The 27,497-nt window shown below is 36.4% G+C and overlaps 3 protein-coding genes across 4 annotated transcripts; 2 read left to right on the forward strand and 1 right to left on the reverse strand.

The window, feature by feature from the left end:
* The first annotated feature begins 1,852 nt into the window (after nucleotides 1-1,852).
* On the forward strand, nucleotides 1,853-6,699 carry rps14 (ribosomal protein S14). The gene is made up of 5 exons (XM_067375740.1): nucleotides 1,853-1,916; nucleotides 2,550-2,700; nucleotides 6,111-6,272; nucleotides 6,412-6,488; nucleotides 6,594-6,699. Exons 2-5 carry the CDS (start codon nucleotides 2,552-2,554, stop codon nucleotides 6,659-6,661), a joined length of 456 nt encoding a protein of 151 aa, XP_067231841.1. The 5' UTR covers nucleotides 1,853-1,916; nucleotides 2,550-2,551; the 3' UTR covers nucleotides 6,662-6,699.
* A 4,895-nt stretch (nucleotides 6,700-11,594) lies between these two features.
* cd74b (CD74 molecule, major histocompatibility complex, class II invariant chain b) lies at nucleotides 11,595-15,542 on the forward strand. The gene is made up of 6 exons (XM_067375668.1): nucleotides 11,595-11,794; nucleotides 13,071-13,231; nucleotides 13,373-13,458; nucleotides 14,518-14,545; nucleotides 14,641-14,853; nucleotides 15,096-15,542. The coding sequence occupies exons 1-6, from the start codon at nucleotides 11,715-11,717 to the stop codon at nucleotides 15,140-15,142; spliced, it is 615 nt and encodes a 204-aa protein (XP_067231769.1). The 5' UTR covers nucleotides 11,595-11,714; the 3' UTR covers nucleotides 15,143-15,542.
* Nucleotides 15,543-22,939: 7,397 nt separating this feature from the next.
* LOC137012694 (uncharacterized protein LOC101885612 homolog) lies at nucleotides 22,940-27,127 on the reverse strand. Of its 2 annotated transcripts, XM_067376089.1 has the most exons (3): nucleotides 27,072-27,127; nucleotides 26,588-26,686; nucleotides 22,940-24,022 (listed from the first exon to the last, which is right to left on the reverse strand). In XM_067376089.1, the coding sequence occupies exons 1-3, from the start codon at nucleotides 27,081-27,083 to the stop codon at nucleotides 23,831-23,833; spliced, it is 303 nt and encodes a 100-aa protein (XP_067232190.1). In that variant the 5' UTR covers nucleotides 27,084-27,127; the 3' UTR covers nucleotides 22,940-23,830. The 2 variants fall into 2 exon arrangements, with proteins under 2 accessions (XP_067232190.1, XP_067232189.1); XM_067376088.1 differs by lacking the exon at nucleotides 27,072-27,127 and having other exon boundaries at nucleotides 26,588-26,716.
* Nucleotides 27,128-27,497: the final 370 nt, after the last annotated feature.

Below are 27,497 nucleotides of genomic sequence, written 5' to 3' on the forward strand. Positions count from 1 at the left end.
TGTTACAACAAAGTTGGGAGCATGAAATTGTCCAAAATGTCTTGGTAGGCTGAAGCATTAAGAGTTCCTTTCACTGGAACTAAGGGGCCAAGCCCAACCCCTGAAAAACAAGCCCACACCATAATCCCCCCTCCACCAAACTTTACGCTTGTTCTCCTGGCAACCGCCAAACCCAGACTCATCCATTGGATTGCCAAACAGAGAAGCGTGATTCGTCACTCCAGAGAACACGTCTCCACTGCTCTAGAGTCCAGTGGCGGCGTGCTTTACACCACTGCATCCGACGCTTTGCATTGCACTTGGTGATGTAAGGCTTGGAAATCCATTCCATGAAGCTCTCTACGCACTGTTCTTGGGCTAATAGCTGGAGGTCTGTAGCTATTGACTCTGCAGAAAGGTGGCGACTTCTGCGCACTGTGCGCCTCAGCATGCGTTGACCCCGCTCTGTGATTTTACGTGGCCTACCACTTCATGGATGAGTTGTTGTTGTTTCCAATTGCTTCCACTTTGTTACGATACCACTAACAGTTGACCATGGAATATTTAGTAGTGAGGAAATTTCACTGAGCTCCTGAGAGCGACCCATTCTTTCACAAATGTTTGTAGTCTGCATGCCTAGGTGCTTGATTTAATACACCTGTAGCCATGGAAGTGATTGGAACACCTGAATTCAATGATTTGGAGGAGTGTCCCAATACTTTTGGCAATATAGTATATATATATATATATATATTAGGGCTGTAACGGTTCACGTTAAAAAAAATAAATCAGACCCTTCTGCACAGTCGGTTCGGCACCAACTTGCACTGTGGTTCATCTCATATCTGACAACGCATACACAGAGCCAGCCCAAGGCATAAGCAAACTAAGCGGAAAGAACGCATGTGTTCAGTATCAGTGTACTGATCCGTGTATTATGTCTTCAAGAGACAGCAGCCTTTGCATTCCTGCTGTCTGAATGTGGTTTTAATGTTAATCAAACAACAAAAGACAAGGAAATCACTCACTGGTCATGACTGAATAGTAACTTAATAATTAATAATAATTGATCTTTATTTAAGTTATACAGTGAAGATAACATGCAATGTTGTTTTACATTTTAATAGGTACTTTATTCAATTTCTGTACCTGAAAACTGCATACATGAAAAACCTGAAAAGCTTTATTTATTTGTATCTTTGCTTTACAGTATTTATTTGTGCTGTTTGATTATTTGTTCTTATTTGGTTTATTTTTATTTGATAGTAGTCATTTTTTACCTGAACATTGCACATACCGAACCGTAAGCTAAGAAAAAAGGAAAAAACTAAATTATGTACTCGAATATATATATATATATATATATATATATATATATATATATATATATATATATATATATATATATATTCGTGTACATAATTGTTTGCAACATCACTAGGGAAAAAAGAGAAAAAAGAAAAAACTAAATTATTTATTCTTACCAGATAAAACAAAGCAGTAAAGAGAGCAAGAGTTAGACTTAAGTAAATATTTTGAATAAATAAGCAAAATAAATCATAAGCATGCAAAAAGTCATAATTAACTGAGGCATAAATGGGGTTGTACAGACAGCATCTATCTATCTATCTATCTATCTATCTATCTATCTATCTATCTATCTATCTATCTATCTATCTGTCTGTATAACAGAAATAACTTATACGAAATAACTAGTGAGAAAGAGGTTTCTTTCTTTTCTTTTTTTTTTTTTTTTTTTTGATAACAAAGCACATTTTTACAAGCACGAGTACATATACCCGAGCATGGGAAAATATGCCGGTCGATGGGACTTTTATTATATATATTATTACTTCCGCTTGTAGAAGTTGAACTTTCAACCCGGCAGCGATTTTTCTTTCCTTTCCTGTTTCGGCCTCGATTAGAGACACACATAGGTAAGATAACACAGTTGCAATCCGTTCAAATCCTACCTTTATAAAAAGTGTGAATTATAAAATTGAACTTCTGTAATGTTCCCTAACACTTCACGCACCAGTAGAACGTGATATTACTCCCACAAATGGTGATAAATGCAGTATTTTAACCGGATTACCAGCTTCGCTTCAGCGGGTCCTGCACCATATTGCTCTGTCCAGCGCAGCTCCATGAGCCGCTGTAGTTGTCTATATTTACTCCGCTGCTCCACAGTTTGTGTGGGAAATGTGTTTAGTTTCTCGTCCAAATCAATAAGTGACTTGGTTTAAAGTGTCTTAAACCTTATACTGAACGTGTTATGGACAATGTAGGTTTGTTAGCAGAGCTTAGGCGTCTAAAGCCATGATGTGGATGAATCCTTTGGCCTTCCTGGATGTTTTTCCTCAGTATTTCGTGATAATGGTTAGTCTGCAGTTAACGCTGTGACTAGCTAGTTTAAGCACGCAGTCGCACACTTTGCAAATGCATTAGTAGAGCATGTCAATAAGTGAACGTGTTTAACTTAAGTTTCAGACCTCAGGATCTAAGTTCTCATGAGACCAGGATGTTTTTATTTGAATTTGACCTGACTGTTGAATGTTGGTGTGTTTCAGCAATGGCACCTCGCAAGGGTAAGGAAAAGAAGGAAGAGCAGGTCATCAGTTTGGGACCTCAGGTTGCTGAAGGCGAGAATGTGTTTGGGGTCTGCCACATCTTTGCATCCTTCAACGACACCTTTGTGCATGTCACTGATCTCTCCGGCAAGTACGTAACCCAAGAATGTGGAGTAGAATCTGTATGCTTTATAAAAAGCACAAATACCAGCAAAACAATTGAAGTGAGGTTTTTATTGGCACACAGTGAAGTGTGCTTTGAAAATTGTTAATATCAGTTATTTTGACCATTGACCATGTTTTATCTTGGCCACCCTGTTATTCCAAAGCTGTATGACTTTCACCTCAGATATATATTTATTTTTATAATAAGTGAAAGTAGACTGGGACTGTCAAACTCCAAAAGAAGGCATCATAAAATAGTTCATACTTGTGTTTAATAAGACCTGTGATTTAGATTTGTGTGATGAGCAAAGCAAAATGTAAATCTTTATAGAGAGCAACTGTGCCTGTCCACATTTTCAGCTGGTCTTCGTTCCAGAAATATTTTTTCCATTCACTTCTCTAATAGGGACTTTAAAAAGTCTTTGTTAAAGCGTTATAAGAAATCAACAAAGCCAATCAGCTACGAAGGACATTGCAAACTTTAATTTGAAGCAAAAAAGTATTCAAAAATCATAAATACAACTGAACAAGACTGTACTTTTTTTTACTGAGGTAAACTACAATCCCATGAAGCATTGCGAACAGCACAATTGAATTAAAAACTTAATATAAAATTATTGATTTAAAAATGTTGATTTATTTATATATAACATTTTTTGCAAAATATGCATATGTGTATATGTATTTGTGTGTAAATGAGGCTTCAGATGCAAAAGCCTCTAAGTCTGATGTTTTTCTTTAAAATTAGCCTTTTTATCAGGCTCCTATGTATAACTCTACCCAAGTTACGGTACTTTTGATTAGGCTGAGGCTGGAATTTGGGGGTTTTGTAGTGAAGGAATTTGAACGTATAGTATGTGCGGAGTGCATTCACTCTATAACGTTTTCATTTTTGACCAAGGTGGATTCATATATACATGTACACAAATATTTAAGTATTCTGAGTGTAGGGAGACCAACTCAATTATGACATTTGCAGTGCTTCATGAGAGTGGGAGGAGCTAAAGAGCTTTTTTTTTTTTTTGATTGAGAACTTTGTGATTGGTGGAATTTTCTGTACATCATGGGTAATGTAGTTTTTCACCTCAAATTTCTTGAAAAGTTGAAATAATGCTGGCTGATTGCAGAAGCAAATATATTAACCTCGTAGCTTACAGTAGGGCTTTCTTCAAAGGGTTATTTCACCCGAAAATTAGAATTCTCTCGTCAATTACTCGCCCTCATGTCGTTCCAAACACATAAGACCTTCGTTCATGTTTTTCGATACTTTTAATGGAATCCGAGAGGTTTTTTTAATCTCCCATAGAAAGCAACATAAGTCATTTCAAGGTCCAGAAAAGTATTAAAGGTGCCTTCGAATGGAAAATTGGATTTACCTCGGCATAGTTGAATAACAAGAGTTCATTACATGTAAATGACATGCAGTGAGTCTCAAACACCATTGTTTCCTCTTCATGTAAATCTCATTTGTTTAAAAGACCTCCGAAGAACAGGCGAATCACAACATAACATTGACTGTTATGTAACAGTCAGGATCATTAATATGTACGCCCCCAATATTTGCATATGCCAGCCCATGTTCAATGCATTACACAAGGGCAGTCAGTATTAATGTCTGGATGTGCACAGCTGAATCATCAGGCTAGGTAAGCAAGCAAGAACAATAGCGAAAAATGGCAGATGGAGCAATAATAACTGACTTGATCCATGGTATCATGATATTTTTAGTGATATTTGTAAATTGTCTTTCTAAATGTTTCGTTAGCATGTTGCTAATGTACTGTTAAATGTGGTTAAAGTTACCATCGTTTCTTACTGTATTCACGGAGACGAGAGTCGTTGCTATTTTCATTTTTAAACACTTGCAGTCTGTATAATTCATAAACACAACTTCATTCTTTATAAATCTCTCCAACAGTGTGTAATGTTAGCTTTAGCCACGGAGCATAACCTCAAAATCATTCAGAATCAAATGTAAACATCCAAATAAATACTCACGCGATTAGATATGTTGCATGACGAACACTTTGTAAAGATCCATTTTGAGGGTTATATTAGCTGTTTGAACTTTGTTTATGCTGTTTAAGGCAAGCGCAAGCTCGGGGGTGGGGAGCGTGAGGAATTAAAGGGGCCGCAGCCTGAATCGGTGCATAGTTAATGATGCCCCAAAATAGGCAGTTAAAAAAATTTAATAAAAAAAATCTATGGGGTATTTTGAGCTGAAACTTCACAGACAAATTCAGGGGACACCTTAGACTTATATTACGTCTTGTAAAAAAACATTCGATGGCACCTTTAAAGACATTGTTAAAATAGTCAACGTGATTAGAGTGGTTCAACCTTAATGTTATGAAGCAACGAGAATACCTTTTGTGCTCCAAAACAAAACTAGCAACTTCATTCAACAATTTCTTCTCTCCCCCGTCATTCTCCTACACTATTTACGTTGCAGCACTCCCAGGTTCTACTTTAGAACGCTGGCTCAATATTGGTCAGCTCCTGTGTCCGCATCACATGCATGCGTCGTGCTGATCACATGAACAGTGTCAGCCAATACTGAGCCCGTGTTCTGACGTAGAAGTGCTGCAATGTAAAAGGTATTTGGGTATTTTGTTGTATGAATATCTGAACATGCAGTGTATCAAATATCAAAAGAAAGAACATAGCCTGTTTTTAAACAAAACAAACAAAAAAAGGTTTATTCAAGTTTACTGCATCAACACTTGAATGTGGGTACATTCTTTTTGTTGTTTGTTTTTTTTTTTGTTTTTTTTTTTTTTACAAAAAGCGGAGTCGTAGACTACAACATGCATAAGCAATGCTTATAAAGCTTGTTTCTGCTGCTCTTTGTTTTTATCCAGAGATTCTCTATTTCAAAGGATGCTAAAGAGCGCCCTCTACTGCATAACAGTGAACACATGGATTGCTGGAAAATGGCAGGGAAGCATTGTTATAAATGATGAAATATTGTCAATGGTGGAGAAAGAGTTAAAGGTTTATCCTAAAAAGTCAATTTCCCTATGGAGAAAATAAATGGAATTATTTTTACTTCCGGAACCAAATGTTGCACTCTTCACTTAACAATTTTGCCTTTTCCTTTAGTTCTCAAAATTAAATATGGCCATTAGGTGCATGAACCATTGGCATCTTAAAGCTGTCCTTGAATGACTTCAGTTTTGGGCTTCCTCTCATACAGACCTATGATTTCTATATAAAAGGACTTCTGATGAAATGGTACATACCATCCAACTTGTACAGTCATTTTTTTTGTCCATTTCATTGTTAATAGTGCCCAAGATTTTCTTAGAAGAAAAAGTCATACAAGTTGAGGATGTCTTTTTGTTTTTGGGTGGTGGTGATCATCTTCTGAATGAGTTTCTTCCTCTTGATCTTCAGAGAAACTATCTGCCGCGTTACTGGTGGGATGAAGGTGAAGGCCGACAGAGACGAGTCCTCCCCTTATGCTGCTATGTTGGCGGCTCAGGATGTGGCTCAGAGATGCAAGGAGCTGGGAATTACCGCCCTGCACATCAAGCTGAGGGCCACTGGTGGAAACAGGTGAGACCCTGAATGAACAAGACATTTACGGTCAGGGATTGATGAGAAATGTCATGTTGATCACATGGGTTTGGGTTTATGGGAAGGAAGAACTTGTGCTTGCATAATGATTTTTTTGTTCCTTTTTCCCACCCTTTAGAACCAAGACACCAGGACCAGGGGCACAGTCTGCCCTCAGGGCTCTGGCTCGTTCTGGCATGAAGATCGGCCGTATCGGTACGTGAATCTAACAGTTTCCTCTAATGAAGCCTGATCTCTGTTCAGTGGGTTATGAATAGTTTTCCATGAGGAAGTCTAATTCACTTTCGTTTTCTCTTTCAGAGGACGTCACCCCCATTCCATCAGACAGCACCCGCAGAAAGGGAGGTCGTCGTGGACGTCGTCTGTAAACTATTGGATTTTTTTCAGAATAAAAAGTCAAACATTACTTTTGCCTCCTGTCTTCACTGAAGCATAAGTTGATGTTTGTTTTTATGATTGCTGTGACTCGGGTGTTTAGTTTCCTTTAAGCTCATTATACACGTCTAACCGGTTTATTGTATAATGTTTTGGTGAGTTTGAAACCAAATGAATGAATGCCCGGGGAATACCAAAAAACATCCCTATTCAAATGATGCCAGAAGAATTAATTTCCTCATTGCTGAAAGTTTTTCAGCCTGCACAGAGACTGAAGTTCAGACTCCAACTGCAAAACGTTTTTTGAAAGAAAACTTTAGTTTTTCTTAAACTCAAATTTGAGGCATTCTTAAAAGTAAAATCACAGCAAAGTATGACTATGCATAAATCATGTATTGTGTAGAGACTGGTTACTTTTGTTTTTATGGTTGTGTAAACTCCATATATTTGTTAGTACTTAATTTTCTGTCACTAATGGCAATTATTTTTATACTTTGAGTCATTCTAAATGTGCTTGGGTACATCTGTACAATGTTGAGGGATGAACAGTGTTGGGTGTAATTAATTTACCAAGTAATATAATTACTGCCTTTAAGTTTGCCTTGAAAAGCTCTTAAGTTTCATGTAATTTATTAGTTGCTTTGGTAACCCTTTACAAATAGGTTCATTAGCATAAACTAATAAATGCACTGCACTTATGTAAGCAATAAGGTACTCGAGGCTAGTGCTGTTTCGTGAATAGATCACGGCTGAAGGGTGTTGGGCGCGAAGCGAAGCGATGTAACCCGATTTATTCATAGTACAGCACTAGCCTCGAGTACCTTATTGCTTTTATAATACTGTTACCACACAAATATTAAAGCCAAAAATATATCAATGCAACTTTCATGAAGTAAACTTTAACTAAAGCCTTCATTCTGCAGGAAAACTAGTCCCTGACCGTGAACAGCAATCAGAAGTTTATTACGGTATTAGATGGCGTATAGATGGATAGCGTCAGTCAGTAGCGAAGACTTTTACATTGAAAAGACTGCATTGTTGTGAACACGGAACAAGACGCAATAGATAAATGCTTTGACTAGCGCTGTAAGTCACGGGAAAACCCCTTAACTGTTAAAAGGACAAGATAATACATCAGACATTTAAACAGATTTTTTATTATGAATTTAGGACTGACCTGAATGAAAATGCTACATCTAAATGCAGGTGATAAACTCGCTCACTCGATCTCTTTCTCTCAATACTCTTCTACATAATACAGTAAGCTTCAATGAACAATATCAATTAAAGGATTAGTTCACTTTCAAATAAAATTTTCCTGATAATTTACTCACCCCCATGTCATCCAAGATGCCCATGTCCTTCTTTCTTCAGTCGAAAAGAAATTAAGGTTTTTGATGGAACCATTCCAGGATTATTCTCCATATAGTGGACTTCAATGGACTCCAGATTAAGTTTCAGTGCAGCTTCAAAGGGCTTTAAACGATACCAGACGAGGAATAAGGGTCTTATCTAGTGAAAAGATCGGCCATTTTCTTAAGAAAAATATAAATGTATATGCTTTATAAACACAAATGATCGCCTTGCAAGCACTTCCACCATTCCACCTTCCATATTCTTTAAAAATCTTATGCTGTATGTCCTACGCCTAGAGTCGTTTTTTTTTTTTTTTTAAGAAAATGACCGATCGTTTCACTAGATAAGACCCTTATTCCTAGTCTGCTATCATTTAAAGTCCTTTGAAGCGGCAATGAAACTATAATTTTGACCTTTCACCGTTTGGATGTCATTGAAGTCCACTAGGAGAATAATCCTGGAATGTTTTCATCAAAAACCTTAATTTCTTTTCAACTGAAGAAAGAAGGACATGAACATCTTGGATGACATGAGAGTGAGTAAATTATCAGGAAATTTTCATTCAGAGGTGAACTAATCCTTTAAGAACACAGTTTGTGTTGCTAAGAGTGGTTGCTAAGGATGTTGTGTAGTGATACACAGAACTGTTGGGTAAAGCAGAAATAGCCGTGTTTTATCGTGAATAAAACACAGCTGACCAATCAAAATCAGGGACAGGAACTAACCGTTTTATAAACAGCATTTATTAATCTTTGTTAATGTTAATTTCAACATTTACTAATACATTATTAAAATCTTGGTAACATTAGTTAATGCACTGTGAACTATGAACAAACAATGAACAACTGTATTTTCATTAACTAACATTAACGAAGATTAGTACAGTAACAGATGTATTGCTCATGTTTAGATCATGTTAGTTAATACATTCATGTTTAACTAATGAACCTTATTGTAAAGTGTTACTGTTACATCTATTGTAATTGTAATTAAATACTGTATATTATAGAATAATTCTGTATGAAACAATAATGGATTTAACATCAAAATTCAACATCTAATGTTAAAACGTATTTAATGTAATCACCACCCTTTGGTCACTTCAAGATTAATTTATGGAATTATATATTGTTTATTTGAAAGAATTGAAAGCAGTTTCAAGTCTATCCTTGTATTGTTCAACTGGTGGAGGTTGATATGGGATTTGGAAGGTAATAATCCAATACTTTTTAGAGTCTAATTAGTACAGTAATCTAAATACACTGTTTCCCACAGGTCCTTGAAATCCTTGAAAGTTTGTGAATCTGAAAAAAAATAAATAAATAAAAAATTTCAAGGCCCTGGAAAGTTTTTGTAAAACATACATACAGTAGATACAGGTTCTTGAAAGTGCTTGAATTTATTTTGTGCAAGAAGTTTTCTGGGAAAAAAATCCATATTAGTCCCTCTGGTCTGCTGTGTTATTTCACCAACACTTCGTGGTCTATGCATAGCTTGATTTACGTTAGTTATGCACATTTACGCGTTACGCTACAGGGATAGTTCACCCAAAAATGAAAATTATTCCCTGATTTACTCACCCTCAAGCCATCCTAGGTGTATATGACTATCTTCTTTCAGACGAACACAATCAGAGATATATTTTAAAAAAATATCTTTCCTCCCAAGGTTGTGAATGGCAGCCCAAATTTTGAAGACAAAAAAATGCATCCATCCATAAAAACTCCAGTGGGTTAATAAAGGCCTTCCGAATCGATGCATTTGTTTAAGAAAAAATATTAAAACTTTATAAAGTAAAATAACAAGCTTCCGTCAGGACAGCCAAATGCATTCGACGTACACCCAAGAAGTGAACTTCAAAATTTGGGCTGCCATTCACAACCATTATAAACCTTGGATGACTAAGGATATGTTTAAATAAATCTCTGATTGTGTTTGTCTGAAAAAAGAAAGTCACATAGGATGGCTTGAGGGTGAGTAAACCATGGGATAATTTTCAATTTTGGGTGATCTAACCCTTTAAGTGTTTCCTGCATGAGGTACTTTGTGTTGTACGTTGCCATGACGTTCACGTTCCTCAACGTTTCACAGATGTAAACCCATGAGGCAAGAAAAACTTAAAAGTATATTCATATATCTTAAAACTTCTGGTTGCATAAGCCTAAGCTCTTTTATATTCTTCAGTTTTATACAAAACAGAAATGCGACAAATAGAATATCAGATCTCTGTCATATTGCCAAAAATGAAGTTGCATAGTTTTGTTGTACACATGAAAACTGTAACAATGTATCTTACGAGGCAACACGATGTAGCCTTGCTCTCACTTGAAATGTGTCCCCACATTAAGTCCTTAAATTTGAAGGTATTGGACCTGGAAAGTCCTTGAAATGTCCTTGAATTTGAAGTTTAGCAAGGTGTGGGAACCCTGTGTAATTAGTAGCTACTTTTTTAGAGTAACTTACCTAACACTGCGGACAATCAAGATGAGTGAAAGTGAAAGTTGCACTGTAATGTGTGTTTTAATCCTTTAAAAATGGTAGAAAAAGTATTATAAATCTGGTTTAATATCAGACATTAACAAAAGATGCACTGTCATTGTTTATGGCTTTATTGCACATTGATATTTGGAAAGTATGTTACACAAAATGGTACAAAGCTGGGGAACAAGAAGTGTTGGTATAATTAATTACTAAGTAATTTAATTACTTTTTCCCTTTGAAAAAGTAAAGTAAGGGATTAAGTTTTCTGTAGTTACAGTTACTTCTGATGTAATGCATTAAATACTTCATAGACTATAGAATAATTCTATATAAAACAATAGTGGATTTAACATCAAAATGTAATATCTAATGTTAAAATATGTTAATGTAACCTCACACACTTTGGTCAGTTCAAGAATAGTTTATGCATTTATATATTGTTTATTTGAAAGAATGAAAAGTGCCGTTTCAAGTCTATCCTTGTATTGTTCATCTGGTTGAAGTTGGTATGGCCCATGTCATATGGGATTTAAAAAGTAATAAGTAGCCTACATACTTTTTAGAGAGCAATTAATTAGTACAGTAATCTAACTACACTGTTGAAGATGCAATTAGTAGCTAGTTATTACTTTTTAGAGTAACTTACCCAACACTGAGAACAATCAAGATGAGTGAAAGTGAAAGTTGCACTTTATGTGTATTTTTACTTCTTTAAAATAGAAAAAGAATTATAAATCTGGTTTAATAGTGTATCAGTATCTGTATCAGACATAAGAAAAGTACTGTCATTGTTTATGGCTTCACTGATATTTGGAAAGTATGTTACAAAAAAAATGGATTTGCTTTTTTTGTTGTTTTTTTAATGGTGTAAGGGGTGCCATAAGAGCTTTCAAAAAAAAAAAAAAAACAAGGTTAATTACTGAAAATTACTTTTAAAATGTTGAAAGTCGCACTATAATTCTCAAACTGAATGCTAAAGCCTAGTATGTGAGACATGCGGAACAGTACATTCAAGTTGACTTTTGTCTGACAACCGATGATGCAGCCCGTCTAATCCAATGAAATAATAACCTCAATCTGTTCTAGACACTTTCATCCGAGTGCCACCGCTGGACTCTCAGTTCTCACATTTTCATAATAGAGAGCTGGAACAAAAATCCCTTTAGCAAATTGACAACATTTTGGAAAGTTTCTGACTAGTGATCAGAAATGTCGACCGAAGGAAACGATGGACCTCTTATCAGAGCTCCAAGTGAGCAATCCTCCATCAATGCGGGACCTCAGGGACGGTGAGGAAAACTTTTGTTCTTATTTCCTTTATAAACAAATCTTGGTTTTCTCAGTTATATATGTTAAATGTAGCTAAACTAAATTTGCTAAGTGACTGAATTTATCTCGAGTGCAGAGAGCTTTTTTTTAGTGATTTATTTAATAAATTAGCAGAAAAATAGTGTTAGACAGCTTAAAAACATCAAACATTGCAAATAAAATGTACAGTCCTCACTAGAAGTGCTTCATGAAAAAAGTGTTCTGTAAGACATATAGACGTTTTTGTGTCATCGCAATGTTTGTTTCTGCGTATCACGCATCATTGCTCACATTGCATATTTCAATACAACTTAAACGAAAAAGCCCTCATATTCTGTTTTCTAGAGCTTTTAAGTGCTCAAAATGTTTATTATCATTATTATTATTTTTAAAATAATTTTTTTTTAAACTGCAGTCCGCAACTTTTTTGGTGTTAAAAATGTACAAAAATGATATAATGAGAATATACAACATGAATCCATTTTCCAAACCATGTTTTTGTCTTATCCTGAATCATTATGGTACACTTATAATAAGTGTTTATATTCGGACTATTTCAGAACCGACTGGTAGGACCCGCCGCAGAGTATCACAGTAACTGCGTGACTCGCCGATAGACATACACGGAGAAAAGTAGCTTCGGCTAGAACAGGGGTAGGCAAGTTCGGTCCTAGAGAGCCGCTGTCCTGCAGAGTTTAGCTCCAACCCTGAAAAGAAAACCTTCAGCTAATCCTGAAGAGCTTGATTAGCTTGTTCAGGTGTATTTGATTAAGGTTGGAGCTAAACTCAGCAGGACAGCGCGGCTCTCTAGGACCGAACTTGCCTACCCCTGGGCTAGAATGTTCCTCCGCAAGACGCGTGCATTTCTGTTTATTAACCGCTAGAGGGCCAACAATCGCGGACAGCAGCTTTAATGTAAAGCAAAGTTCACCAAACTTCTCTTCCCTTGACACGGAACAAAGGATGTCTTCATTGTTGTTTTATATGCCACCACCACAGCATGTCACTCCCCTGACAGCACAGATACATCTCGAAGACGTCAGTTTGATCTGGAAGACGTATTTTTTGCGTTTGCTCATCTGCAGTACGTCTATATGACTTTTCCTGTCAGATGTCAAATAGCCTAGATGTTCATAAAATGTCTTGATTTGGAATGTATGTAAAACTGACATCTTAAAGACGTCTGTCAGATGTTTGTAATCAGCAGATGCTTTCCAGATGAAGTGCTTGAATACACGGGTCTGTGTTTCCTAACAGATCTAACAATCAGGCCCTGAAGGTGGCAGGAATCACTCTGCTGGCTGGAATACTGATCGCAGGTCAGGCCTTCACCGCCTACATGGCATACAGCCAAAAGGATCAGCTCAACACCCTAGAGAGACGCAATGACCGCCTGCATGAGCTCAGTCGCAAGTTTGGTCAGAGAGCTGCATCATTTTCTATCTATTTATTTTATGGGGTTTTCATCGTAATACTATTTAAATCACCCTTAATCCATTACCATAAATGTCCTCTATTGGAAACATAATAATTCTGGCTTTCTTCCCTTTTTTGTGCAGCTATGCGCTCCGGCGCCCCCATGAAAATGCATCTTCCTATGAGCTCCCTTGCTCTGACGCTTGAGGAAGAGCCCAAAGAGAAGAAGGTAAAACTCGCTTCCTCTCGTGTTGTAATGAGTCAGACGGCCGCGTGGTGTCAGGATTGAGTCAGAAAGTTAAAGCTGCGTTTCTTAGATAGTTTTGCTTTAGAAATTATGAATAAACACCATCGGTCAAAAATTTGAAATAATTAACCATTTTTAATGTTTTTGAAAAAGTCTCTTATTCTCACTAATACTGCATTTATTTAATCAAAAATACAGTATAATTGTATTATAGTGGAATATTATTACTTTTTTTTAATCTTAATATAGGCCTATGTTAAAATGTAATTTATTCCTGTGATGCAAAGATGTATTTTCAGCATCATCACTCCAGTCTTCAGTGTCACATGACCCTTCAGAAATCATTTTAATATGCTGATTTGCTGCTCAGTTATTATCAATTTTTATTGTCACTCAATTATTAATAATAGTTATTATCAATGTTCACAACAGTTTTTGCTGTTTAATATTTTGTGTGTGTGTGGAACCTGTGATACACTATCATTCAAAATTTTTGGGTAACCTAAGCAAGATAAAATTAATTAAGAAAAAAAATGTAAAAAATTAAGAAATTAACACTTTTATTCAACAACAACACATTGAATTGAGCAAAAGAGACATTATTTATATTCCAAATTATTTTTATTTCAAATAAACGCTATTGTTTTTTAATTTCTTTTCATCAAATAATCCTGAAAAAAGAGAAACCATTATTAATAACCAAAAAGAACCATTTTTAATAACTGAGCACCAATAATAATTGATAATAAATGAGCAGCAAATCAGCATATTAGAATGATTGAAGGATCATGTGACACTGAAGACTGGAGTAATGAATCATTTTAAAATAATTTATTTTTAAATTGAAAAGTTCTTCCAAATTTCACTTGACTGTTTTTACTATATTTTTATCAAATAAATAAATGCAGCTTTGGAAAAAATCAGAAACATTTTAAAATCTTAATTATCCTTTTGACCGGTAGTGTAAAAACAGGAAATGATCAAATAAAATATAAAAACATACAATATATAAATACAGTTCTCTCATTTCTTATATTTCAGGATTCCCCTTCCTCATCTCCCAAACCAGGTATGAAGATCTTGTCAAACACCAAATGTAGTTCTCAGCAATTGTATGTCTTTGCTCTCACACAGATGTACTTTCTGTTCATTTCTGTCCCACAGAGCCCAGTGTTCTCACCCAGTGCCAGAAGGAGGCTGCAGGGGAGGCCAAGAGCCTCCTGCCATCCTTCCGCCCCAGGTGTGATGACAACGGAAATTACCTGGCCCAGCAGTGCTGGGATAAGACTGACTATTGCTGGTGTGTGGACAAGAACGGCGTCGAGATTCCTGATTCTCTGACCGAAGGTCCTGCTCAGTGTTGGGCCCTCAATTCCGGTATGAGCTGAATATTTGTGTTCTACTGCTTATGTACTGTGGCAGAGATGACCTACTTATTTTAATGATAACATTATCAATAGTAGAAAAATAGTAATTTTGGTCATTTTTCACTTACAGCAAGGTTAGCATGCTCCTAAATGACAGCTGACTTGCATATTGTTTAGCATTAAAAAGTACTCAGTGGTGTCATATGATACGTAACTCTAATAAAAAGCACGCGTTCCTGTTCTTTATTTTAGATAAGAAAATGGTGATGGAGCCTCTGGTGGGGACAGATCATCAGTGAAGAGGAGCAGTGAAGACTTCATAAATATCATATTCTGGTGTCTTTGTCTTAAAATTTAACAGCTGAATTTTCACTTTTACTTTAGATTTATAGCTTGGTTTGAGGTATAGCCAGATATTTTGCTGTCACGATAGTGAAAATCTAAACTAAAATTCATTGTGTTTCATATTGTACTGGAAAGAATTACAGACTTTAGTAGATCAACTGCAGCAGACCTTTTATAAAGAAAAAACTTTCACTTTAATAATTGTACTTTTTTTCGTTGTTGTTGTTTTTTATTAACTAACCTTTATTGAACATTTGTTGACTGGATGATGAGAGATAACTAATATTAGAAGGATAGCTGAAGATGGATGATGGATAGCTAACAAAGATGGACAATAAAATTAATTACTAACCATTTGTGTGTTCTGTTTGTTTGTTTGTTAGACAATTTCTTGTACTTTCAGGTTGTATGGCAAAGGCTATGATTGAATTTCCATGACTCCAAAGATGCTTTGGCAAATATTTTAGGATCGTTAGCCTGCATAATTTAATACTAAAGCGCGCACACACACACAGCGAGAGAGAGAGAGAGAGAGTTCTGTCAGATTATGAGGGATGCATATGTGATTTCAACTTATGTTTGAATTCTGGGTGCAATTTTTATGATGCAGGTCAAACTGACCCTAATGGATTCAATACAATTCACAAAAAAATCACACTATGAAAAATAAAAATTTGAAAAATAAAAAATGTAAACTTTTAATATTAATACTTCTCACACATTACTTATTTTAAAGGTGCCATCGAACATTTTTTTACAAGAGGTAATATAAGTTTAAGGTGTCCCATGAATGTGTCTGTAGAGTTTCAGCTCAAAATACCCCATAGATTTTTTTAATTACTTTTTTTAGCTGCCTATTTCAGGGCATAATTAGAAATGCGCCGATTCAGGCTGCGGCCCCTTTAATTGCTCGCGCAATTAAAGTTCACACAGCTAATATAACCCTCAAAATGGATCTTTACAAAGTGTTCGTCATGCATGCTGCTTGCATACATCGGATTATGTGAGTATTGGATTTATTTGGATGTTTATATTTGATTCTGAATGAGTTTGAGGCTATGCTTCATGGCTGACGGCTAATGCTACACTGTTGGAGAGATTTATAAAGAATGAAGTTGTTTATGAATTATACAGACTGCAAGTGTTTAAAAATGAAAATAGCGACGGCTCTTGTCTAGCAACATGCTAACGAAACATTTATAAAGACAGTTTACAAATATCACTAAAAATATCATGATATCATGGATCATGTCAGTTATTATTGCTCCATCTGCCATTTTTCGCTATTGTCCTTGCTTACTTACATTACATTACATTTACATTTAGTCATTTAGCAGACGCTTTTATCCAAAGCGACTTACAAATGAGAGTAGTAGAATCAATTAAATCAACATGAGAACAACAGTGTATAAGTGCTGAGTGAAGTCACAGTTATGTCAGTAAAGTGCTCATAGCGAATTTTTTTTTTTTTTTTCTTTTAAATAAATAAATACACAGATAGGAGAAGAATATTAGTCAAGGTAAGTGCTACTACTACTGGGTCAAGTGCTGACGAAAAAGATACGTCTTTAGCATTTTTTTGAAAATGGCTAGAGACTCGGCTGCTCGGATAGAGCGTGGTAGGTCATTCCACCAGCCAGGAACAGTCCCGGAGAAGGTCCGTGAGAGTGATTTTGTGCCCCTATGTGATGGCACCACAAGGCGCCGTTCACTTGCAGAACGCAGGTTTCTGGAGGGCGCGTAAGTCTGAAGTAGTGAGTTAAGGTATAGCGGTGCAGAGCCAGCTGTCGATCTGTAAGCAAACATCAGAGCCTTGAATTGGATGCGAGCAGCTACTGGCAGCCAGTGCAGACTGATGAAGAGAGGAGTGACGTGCGCTCTCTTCGGTTCGTTGAAGACCAGTCTTGCTGCAGCATTTTGGATCAGTTGTAGAGGCTTGATAGTGCATGCTGGAAGGCCAGCCAAGAGAGCATTACAGTAGTCCAGTCTGGATAGAACAAAAGCTTGGACAAGAATTTGTGTGGAATGTTCAGATAGGAAGGGTCTAATCTTCCTGATGTTGTACAAGGCAAATCTGCAGGACCGGGTCGTTGCTGCAACATGATCTGTGAAGGTTAGACCAGCATCCATCACCACTCCAAGGTTTCTGGCTGTCCTGGAAGGAGTGATGGTTGAAGACCCAAGTTGAACTGAAAGGTTGTGATGAAGTGTTGGGTTTGCACCGATCACAAGCAGTTCCGTTTTTGCAAGGTTGAGTTGGAGGTGGTGGTCCTTCATCCAGGCAGAAATGGCTGTCAGGCAGGCTGTGATGCGACCAGCAACCGTCGGATCATCTGGTTGGAATGAGAGGTAGAGTTGTGTGTCATCAGCATAACAGTGATGGGAGAAACCATGATCCTGAATGACCGATCCTAGTGATGACGTGTAGATGGAGAAGAGAAGTGGACCAAGCACAGAGCCCTGAGGTACCCCAGTAGCAAGATGATGTGACTTGGACACCTCACCTCTCCAAGATACCCTGAAGGACCTACCTGAGAGGTAAGACTCGAACCACTGGAGCGCGGTTCCCGTGATGCCCTTCGACATGAGTGTAGACAGGAGGATCTGGTGGTTCACTGTGTCAAAGGCAGCAGACAGGTCCAGCAAGATGAGTACTGATGATTTTGAAGATGCTCGTGCCAGTCTCAGGGCTTCAGTGACTGAGAGCAGGGCAGTCTCAGTAGAGTGGCCACTCTTGAAACCAGACTGGTGGTTGTCAAGGAGGTTGTTCTGTGAGAGATAAGTAGACAGTTGGTTGAATACAACTCTCTCAAGTGTCTTAGCAATGAAAGGAAGAAGGGATACTGGTCTGTAGTTTTCTAAAAGAGCTGGATTCAGAGTGGGTTTCTTAAGCAGTGGGGTAATCCTAGCCTGCTTAAAAGCTGTGGGAAATGTTCCAGTGTGAAGGGAGGAATTGATAATGTGAGTGAGTGCAGGTAGAATTGAGGAGGAGATGGCCTGAAGAAGAGGAGTGGGGATAGGGTCTAGCGGACAGGTAGTAGGGTGATTGGAAAGAATGAGTTTGGAAACATCTGCCTCAGAAAGCATGGAGAAGGAGGGGAGAATTTGTGTGTTTTCAATTAAGATGTTCTTGTCAGTGTGTGGTGTGGAGAATTGGCCGCTGATGGTTGTTATTTTATGTGTGAAGAAAGTGGCAAAGTCATCAGCTGTAAGAACTGATGTGGGAGGGAGGGGAGGAGGGCAAAGAAGAGAAGAGAAGGTTTTGAAAAGTGTTCGGGAGTCATTTGAGTTGTTAATTTTAGTGTGATAGTAGGAGGTTTTAGCATTGGTGACATTAGTAGAGAAAGAAGAAAGGAGTGACTGATATAAGCTAAGGTCAGTAGGATTTTTAGATTTGCGCCACTTCCTCTCTGCAGCCCTGAGTCTAGACCGATGCTCACGGAGAACATCAGAGAGCCAGGGGGCAGAGGGGGTGGCGCGGGCTGGTCTGGTTAAGAGGGGGCAGAAATCATCTAAGCAGGATGATAGAGTGGTGCAGAGAGTGTCAGTAGCAGTGTTAGTGTCCATTGATGAGAATTGGTTAGCGGGAGGAAGTGTGGATGAGACCGAAGAGGATAGATGAGATGGTGAGAGGGAGCGTAGGTTTCGGCGAAAAGTGACGTGTGGTGGGGTGTGTGATGAGTTGGGGGTCAGGTTGAGTGTGAAAGTAATGAGAAAGTGGTCTGAGGTGTAGTGGAGTAACCAGTGTATTGTCGGTGGAGCCACAGCGTGTGTAGATGAGGTCCAATTGGTTACCTGATTTGTGGGTAGCTGAGGTAGCCACTCGCTTGAGATCAAATGAGGCAAGCAGCGTGTGGAAGTCAGCAGCCTGAGGTTTGTCTAGATGGATGTTGAAGTCACCAAGTACTAGCAGAGGAGTGCCATCCTCAGGGAAGGATGAGAGTAACACATCCAACTCCTCCAAGAAGTTACCTAGCTGACCTGGGGGACGATAGACAACTACAACATGAATTTTGGTAGGGTAGGTGATGGTAATTGCATGTGATTCAAATGAGCCATTTTCAGAGAGAGATGGTAAAGGATTGAACTTCCATTCATTGGACATAAGCAAACCAGTACCACCACCCCTCCCAATCTGGCGTGAGGTGTGAGAGAAAGTGAAATTAGAGGAGAGGGCTGCTGGTGTGGCAGTGTCCTCTGGTTTGATCCATGTCTCAGTCAGAGCCATGAGATGGAGATCTGAATAAGTAGCAATAGCTGTGATGAACTCTGCTTTGTTGACAGCAGACTGACAATTCCAGAGCCCAATCGAAATAGAAAACAATGTACTAGGTGACATGGGTAAAGAACGCAGGTTGTTATGGTTGCGCTGGTTACAGCGTGTAGCATGCGATTTACGAGGGTTAGTAATAGTGGGAATTTGGAAGCACATATCTAAAACAAGTCAAAAGACAGACAAGAACACACGGTATAAAGAGGAAAGAAAGAAAAGAGCAATACTCAAGTGCCTTGTCGGTGTCGTTGCTCGGTGGAGTCGCACAGGTGGAGTCGCACAGGTAGAGTCGCTGGTCTTTACACTCTTCTGTCTTCACACGAGGAGGGCTTCACATGAGGGCTGCCGCGTCCGCTGCCGCGGTACACTGTGTACTTATACCAGCTTATTACAACGTTAGTTCAGCAGACCACGCCTTACTGACTCAGAGCAAACGAAACCAAACGCGATTTGCCACGTGACCTCAGTAAACAAGCAGTAAAGCAACTATACAGCACTAAAATCAACTAGAAACGACAGCAAAACACTTACAGTATGCAGATCCTCTTGTAGCTTCAATGATTCTCTCTACTTACCTAGTCTGATGATTCAGCTGTGCACATCCAGACGTCCTGCCCTTGTCTAATGCCTTGAACATGGGCTGGCATATGCAAATATTGGGGTCAAACATATTAATGATCCCGACTGTTACGTAACAGTCGGTGTTATGTTGAGATTCGCCTGTTCTTCGGAGGTCTTTTAAACAAATGAGATTTATATAAGAAGGAGGAAACAATGGTGTTTGGGACTCACTGTATGTCATAGTTGTTTGCAAAAATTACTTTAACCTTTCAGTAGAGATGGTTTACACATTAAAATGACAATATTTGTCATAAAAAGCAAAATATTTTATCTTTGGTGTGATTTAAAACAATTGATATCTAAGGTTAGCGTCAATTTTTTGAATGTTGGTATTTACAAAAATGGAAAAAAAGAAAAGTATAAAATTTCCATTATTGTAACGTTGCGGTAAGGACATTTTGTAAGAACAAGAGACGAAAACCATAAAAAATAAACGTTACAGATTAAAATTTTAACATTGAAATTAAATTTTTTGTACATTTTATATGTATAACAGACTGTGATGGTTAAAATTGAAATTCATAGAGGTTGATTTAAAATTGGGAGAGTCAAAAGTGCCTGTAGTTGCAGAAACACTCATTTACTGATATAGCTTGAGACTTAATGATATAAAAATTATAATTAAACTTTATTTGGAGTACTACCTGTGCACAATGCACATTTCTTAATATTAAGCCTAAAATGTGTTTTAATGTCAATAAGGATTGTATGAACTTGGTATAATATCAGTCTTTAACTGTAAGATATGTAAGTGTACCTGCTTGCAATAATTCCACTTTAGCACAATCTATACTTAAGTATATCTTTATTTGGACCTCAGCACTACTTCTGTGTACATTAAGTACAAAATTGGTTGTTCCAATTTAGCAGACTTTAAGTATACCAGTAAGTGCAAGGTATTTTTATTAAAACCACCTGCCTAATATCATATAGATCCTCCTCATGCTGCCAAAACAGCTCTGATATGTCAAGGCAAGGACCCCACAGGACAACTGAATGTGTCCTGTGAAATCAGGTTGTGAGGTGGGACCTCCATGGATCAGCTTTTTTCATTAAGCACATCCCATAGATGCCAAATGGATTGAGATATGTGGAATTTTGAGATCGAGGCAATGACTAGAACTCTTTGTCATGTTCCTCAAACCGTTCTTGAACAATTTTTATAGTGTGGCAAGGTGCATTAACCTGCTGAAACAGGCCACTGCCATCAGGGAACACCATTGCCAACAATTTTCAGGTAGGTGGTACATTTCAAAGTAACATCCACATGAATGCCAGGACCCAGAACATTGCCCTGAGCATCACACTCCCTCAGCCAGCCTGCCTTCTTCCCATAGTGCATCCTGCTGCTATCTCTTGGTCGAGTGGTCAAGTTCTGACTGACATTCATGTGCCATGTTCACTGGGTGTTCTGACACCTTTCTATCATGGGCACCATTAAGTTTTTCAGCAATTGTTTTGAGCTACAGTAGCTCTTTTGAGTGATTGAACCAGACAGGCGAACCTTTGCTCCCCAAGTGCATTAATGAGCATTGGGCACCCATGGCCCTGACTTCAGTTCACCAGTTGTCCTTCCTTGCACCACATTTGGTATGTACTAACCACTACATACCATAAACACACAACAAGACCTGCTGTTTTGAAGATGCTCTGATGCAGTTGTCTTGCCATCCATCACCATTTGGCCCTTGACAAAGTCACACGGTTTTCATTTATTTATTTTACTGCTTCCAACTCATGAAATTCAAGAACTGACTTCACTTGCTCCCATTGTAATGATATTCACCACGCCCGTCAGTGGTTTTAATGTTGTGGCTGATCAATGTTATATACAATACAAAACTTGAACTCATCTCTACCGCGTTCAAAAGCTGCGGTAAAGACGTGTTGCGGAAATGACATTTTTGCTAATATTGCTGATAACTGGCAGCTAGCAAGTTCTGATACATCAGTTTTGACTTTCAGCACCACATATACATGTATTCAACAGTAATATAATTTTTACTTAAGAAGAAAAGGTGATCTTTATCTTATTTTTTGGATCTTGTGAGTGACCTAATGGAGGTGGCCCAATCTGTCAGCCATTTGCTCACATGCTCATTTCTGTTCTTATAGAAACTAGATTTGTTTGGCTTTGAACATGTCATGTTAGGAGTCTTTTATCAGTGTTGCGGTAAGGACTCAAAAGTGTGAGACAGATGTATTTAGATGAAAAAATCATTAGATGATTAGTAAACAAAAGATGGTGTAAAGTAATATTTATATGAAACTGATTCATTTGAAATAATGTCAAATTAGCTCATTTTACGCAACTCAGCAGTGAAACCACAGGTGTGGGACATGAGCAAAAATGCAGTTTGGACGTCTAAATGCTTTATAATTTTTAAATCATATTATTCATTATTTTTTATGTCAAAGTGTGTAATGACACTGGGTTTATATTTATGAAGCTTTAAATGACCCAAATATGTTAATATATTTTAACTATAAATGTAATTTAAATATATTACTTTATTTAGCATTTGTTTAAAAAAAATTAATTATATATATATATATATATATATATATATATATATATATATATAAAAATCTATGCAGCTCTGATTTACCAAGAAATTGCAGGTCAAATTAACCCATGAACATCAAAATTGTCAGAAATACGTCAAAAAAAAAAAAAAAAAAAAAAAAAAAAAAAAAATTCACAATTTTAACAACTACAAAAACAACAAAACACATATCCTAGATTAACCTCTATTTCGGACAAGGTGAGTGGATTGTGTATCATGGCCCAAAATTCCATATACGTTTAAAGATTTAGCTCTTTGTTGGCCCTTTTTCTGAAGAAGAAAAAAAAAAATTAGCATACATTTTACCATAGATTGCAATTTGAGATTTTATTCATTAAAACAGAATCTCTCCAAAAATATATCACGTCATGGCAATAAACCCAAAGCCAAAACAAAAGAACATCCAGCAAAGAAAATAAATCCCATTATTGAAAACTATAATTTTGAAAATTCTTAACGTAGAAACATGACGCATTACAATATGGACTAAGTTTTAAAATCATACCACTGAATTCAATACTCCATCTGAAAAGCAGCTGCATGTAGATTAGTTTTCATTCTCTAATTGGACTACTTCTTGTTTTCTATTTCACTTCCAATGGCTGACTTCCATTATTTATTACAAGCAGAAGTGGTAGAGTTGAGAAAGGTAAAGTGCAACATATATTTATACAACAATTATATAAAATACATCAGCTACTCAAGTCCAGCATCCTCTGACATTTGACAGGTACAGGAATTGTTCAATGGCAGACATTATTTACAGAGTGTGTTGTGACTCTGATTGTTCACCTGTTTTAGTGTAAAGTCTATAATAATAATAATAAAAAAAAAGGATTATTGGAAAAAAATATTTATGTAACAGACAGAACATAACACCATTAACACCAGAAGTATATGAAAGACTGATAACAAAAGTTTTGGCCATTTGTACCATCATGAGGAATTTTGGTATATATAAAATCAAGCCGCTGGAACAGCATAGCCCACACTAACTTTAAATAGAAAACTACCTAAAAATGCTAACATGAGAAGCTCAATTATTTTATACACCAAAGTGTCATTTAAATACATCTAGTTATTCTATGTGGTCTGATGAGTGGCACCTTCAGTTGAGGAGGTACATGTTGAAGTTCTTGAATGAGGCACCATTTTTCTGAGATTGTTTGATATGGCTCTCTCTACCTCTTCTTGAATGAGCTGAAGTAGTTTTTAATGGTCTGCTCAATGTTAGGCACTTGATAGCTCTGAGCGGCATAGATGCCTGTGCAGGTCCCTACAAGAACTCCCAGGATCGCAGAGGAGCGGAGCTTTGCCACCACATACCCAGCCAAAAAACCTTTGAGGAAGGGAGAACTGAGCACACTTCCACCCTAAATTGAGGAAGAGGGCAAAAGACTGTGAGTGAGGGAGAAAACAAAGAACTTCATTACGGCAAATGATCTTACAGAGCCTTTTCACATTTACGGGTTTAATTTACATTTACTACTGCATTTCCACAACTTTCCAAAAAATATAGAAAAATATAGAAAGTACAGCAGCTGTATAGAATGCAAGGTTCCAGACGTATAAAATGCCATTAATTTTCTTCATAAGGAAATTGATTTTTTTAGCAATAACTCTAATAAACCTTTAACGACGGACTAACTGTAAATGGTTGTTAATCAACGGTTTATGCTTTTATTGAAGCTATCAGTCGCATTATTTCAACTTATTTTTTAAATAATCATGTTTAAAGGGATAGTTCACCCAAAAATATTCTGCCATCATTTACTCACCCTCAAGTTGTTCCAAACCTGTATAAATTTCTTTCTTCTGCTCAACATAAAAGATATTTTGAAGAATGTCGGTAACCAAACAGTTGATGGACCCCATAGTAATTTTTTCCCCATACTATGAAAGTCAACAACTTTTTGGTTACCTTTATTATTCAAAATATCTTCTTTTGTGTTCAGCAGAAGAAAGACATTCATACAGGTTTGGAACAACTTTAGGGTGAATAAATGATGACAGAATTTTCATTTTTTGGGGTGAACTATCCCTTTAAAAGCGGAATTCCAGGTGAAAAACTACATTGGAGATTTCTTTGCAGAATTCTGGGCAATCAGGGAATCAAAACAAGCAAATCATGCCAAAACATCTGTTTATGTCTGCCCACTCCCATGAAGCAAATTATGTAATAGAATCTCCATATGCTATCAAATTACTTCAAGTTTTGCAAAATATGCATATATGTACAAGTATTAAAGTATATTATATATATATTTTATATATATATATATATATATATATATATATATATATATATATATATATATATATATATATATATATATATATATATATATATATATATATATATATATACACACACACACACATTATATATATATATATATATAATATATATATATATATATATATATATATATATATAATATTAATATATATACATACATACATATGGGTCAATGATGTGACAAGTCTTTTTTTTTTTTTTTTTTTTTTGCCAAAGGCCTTAATTATAATAAAAATAAAATATATGACATCCAAAGTATGTAAGGTAGTACAACTACATCTCTTTTATTGAATCCAAAATTTTTTAATTATATTTTGCTACATATAAAGGCATTTTAAAGATTTTGAAGTGTCAAAAGGTCATTCGGTTTAACTATCCAAAGGCCAATACATCCATTTAATTTGTGATTAAAATATCTTAAAATGTAATAAATGTATATATATATATATTTTTATTCTGGCATGATTTTATAACATCTTATATCAACATGGTATTAAAATTATGCGTAGAAGTCGTTGCTTTGTTATGAGAAAGAATGTCCGTAAAAATGAATTTTATTGATGTCATTCGGAGTAACCAATATAAAGAGACTATTTTGGATTAAGTCATGCGGTCAATATCATGTGACATCATTCAGACACCTGCAAAGGCCGTGAAGAAGCAAAGTAATTAAGTCTATTTTAACTATTTGAAAATTCATGTTTTCACTTGTTCATACGCATGTCCTGAAACATCAGGTCATTCGGTACAACCGCTATAAAACATGGAAAATGTTTTAATATTTTAAAAACTTGTAGTAAATGTAAAATGTTTGATTGTCCTTTTGCTAACTAGCATTTTTTGAAAATATCATTCAGTATAACCAAGTGTCATTCGATAAAACCAAAATTTTGGTTAAACCAAATGATTTTTTAGTGAAAAATTTTGTAAAAAAATGACAAAATTAGTGTTAATTGATTATAAAACCACAATCTCATTGTTAACACTTAATAAAACTTCTAAATTATATATCCTTTGTCTTTTTACACTTTTAAAAACCTTATTCGTCAATTACCCATATTATATATATATATATATATATATATATATATATATATATATATATATATATATATAAGCTGGTTGTTTTGGTTAGTCGGTTATAGTTTATAAAAGAGGAAACTGTTTTGCTCTCAACTGACAAAAAGTTTGTTTTCCTTCAGGCGAGTTGAGCCAAGAAAATACTGAGCAAAACAGAAAAAAATAGCTGACCACACACTGAAAAATTGCACCATGCAATTTATAAAATAAATTTTGTACTTCTAGACCTCTTCAGTCTTCACTGGATTCAGTGTGCGGTCAGCTATTTTCTTCTGTTTTGTTATAGTTTAGAAAAGAAACATTAATGGGATAAATACTTCTGAAACCAATGATGCTGAAAAAGGGGGCAGACACTGTTGCACTCTATTAGAAACACCTTCACAGTAGTTTTCACTAGTTTTTCTAATTCAATGCCAGGATAAGTTATGTAGCGAATTGTACATTACCATTATTAATTTATTAAATACAACCACGCTAGATTTACAATGTTCATTGTTGACAAAGCGTCATTACGGTCTGTAAAATGGGTCCTGAGTTTGACAAAAATATAAAGTCCTGCCTGTGGAATTCCAACCCCAACTTCATCCTCCACCCGACGCTGAATGTCTTCGAGCTGGTCTTTAAGCAGGGACAGATCTTTCAGCTGCCGGAATGGATCCTGTTCGAGAAACATAAATACTGAGAAACAAACCCCATATCATAGTTGATGACCGTCAGCAGTATGAGTCATCGCGGGTGTGCCGACAGAAAAGGGATTGTAATTCGGCGCCATCTATCATACACGATTCATAAAAAAATTACAAGACATTTAGGAATACGGATAAGGTACAGGTTATATCATAACAGACAGATACGTGACAGGGAAAACACATTTAACAGAGTGAACTCAAACACTGTACAGAACTGCAGATTTTGTTTTCTTTCCGTTGTCTCGCGACTACTAAATGGCATGACAGAGTAGCTAAACAGGAATCGAGAACAGCATCAAATATACAGAACTTAAAGTGACTGAAACGTTTAGTTAAGTTCGCTTGCACACCAACCTTGTCCGCCATGACTGCTTGCGTGAGATCAGAGATTCTGAGCTCGATTGAGCAACCTGAAATCTGCTATAGATAAATCGCGCTCTATGTTTGATTACATTAGTCTGTCTCATTCTTCTTCTTTTGAGGTTGACAAGCAACGAAATGGTGTATTACCGCCACTGACTGGTGTGTTGTGTCGACCAGAATGTCTTATTTAAAGATGTTGAAAAATAAAACTATAACTCTCATTTTTGTAGAATATCTACTAGTTTAAACTGCATTTTTATCTTTGCAAAATTTCATATCAGAATCCTTTCTGACAGTGGAGCACAACATGTCCCCCCTTTATTTGGCCCACAATATTCACACTTTCCTGTATTATGTTTCCCCATTTTATAAAGTGTACTGTTTAGTTTTGTGTGTCCAAATCTTAATCTTGATATT

This window comes from Chanodichthys erythropterus, chromosome 22 (genome assembly GCF_024489055.1).
Source record: "Chanodichthys erythropterus isolate Z2021 chromosome 22, ASM2448905v1, whole genome shotgun sequence".
Classification (NCBI taxonomy): domain Eukaryota; kingdom Metazoa; phylum Chordata; class Actinopteri; order Cypriniformes; family Xenocyprididae; genus Chanodichthys; species Chanodichthys erythropterus.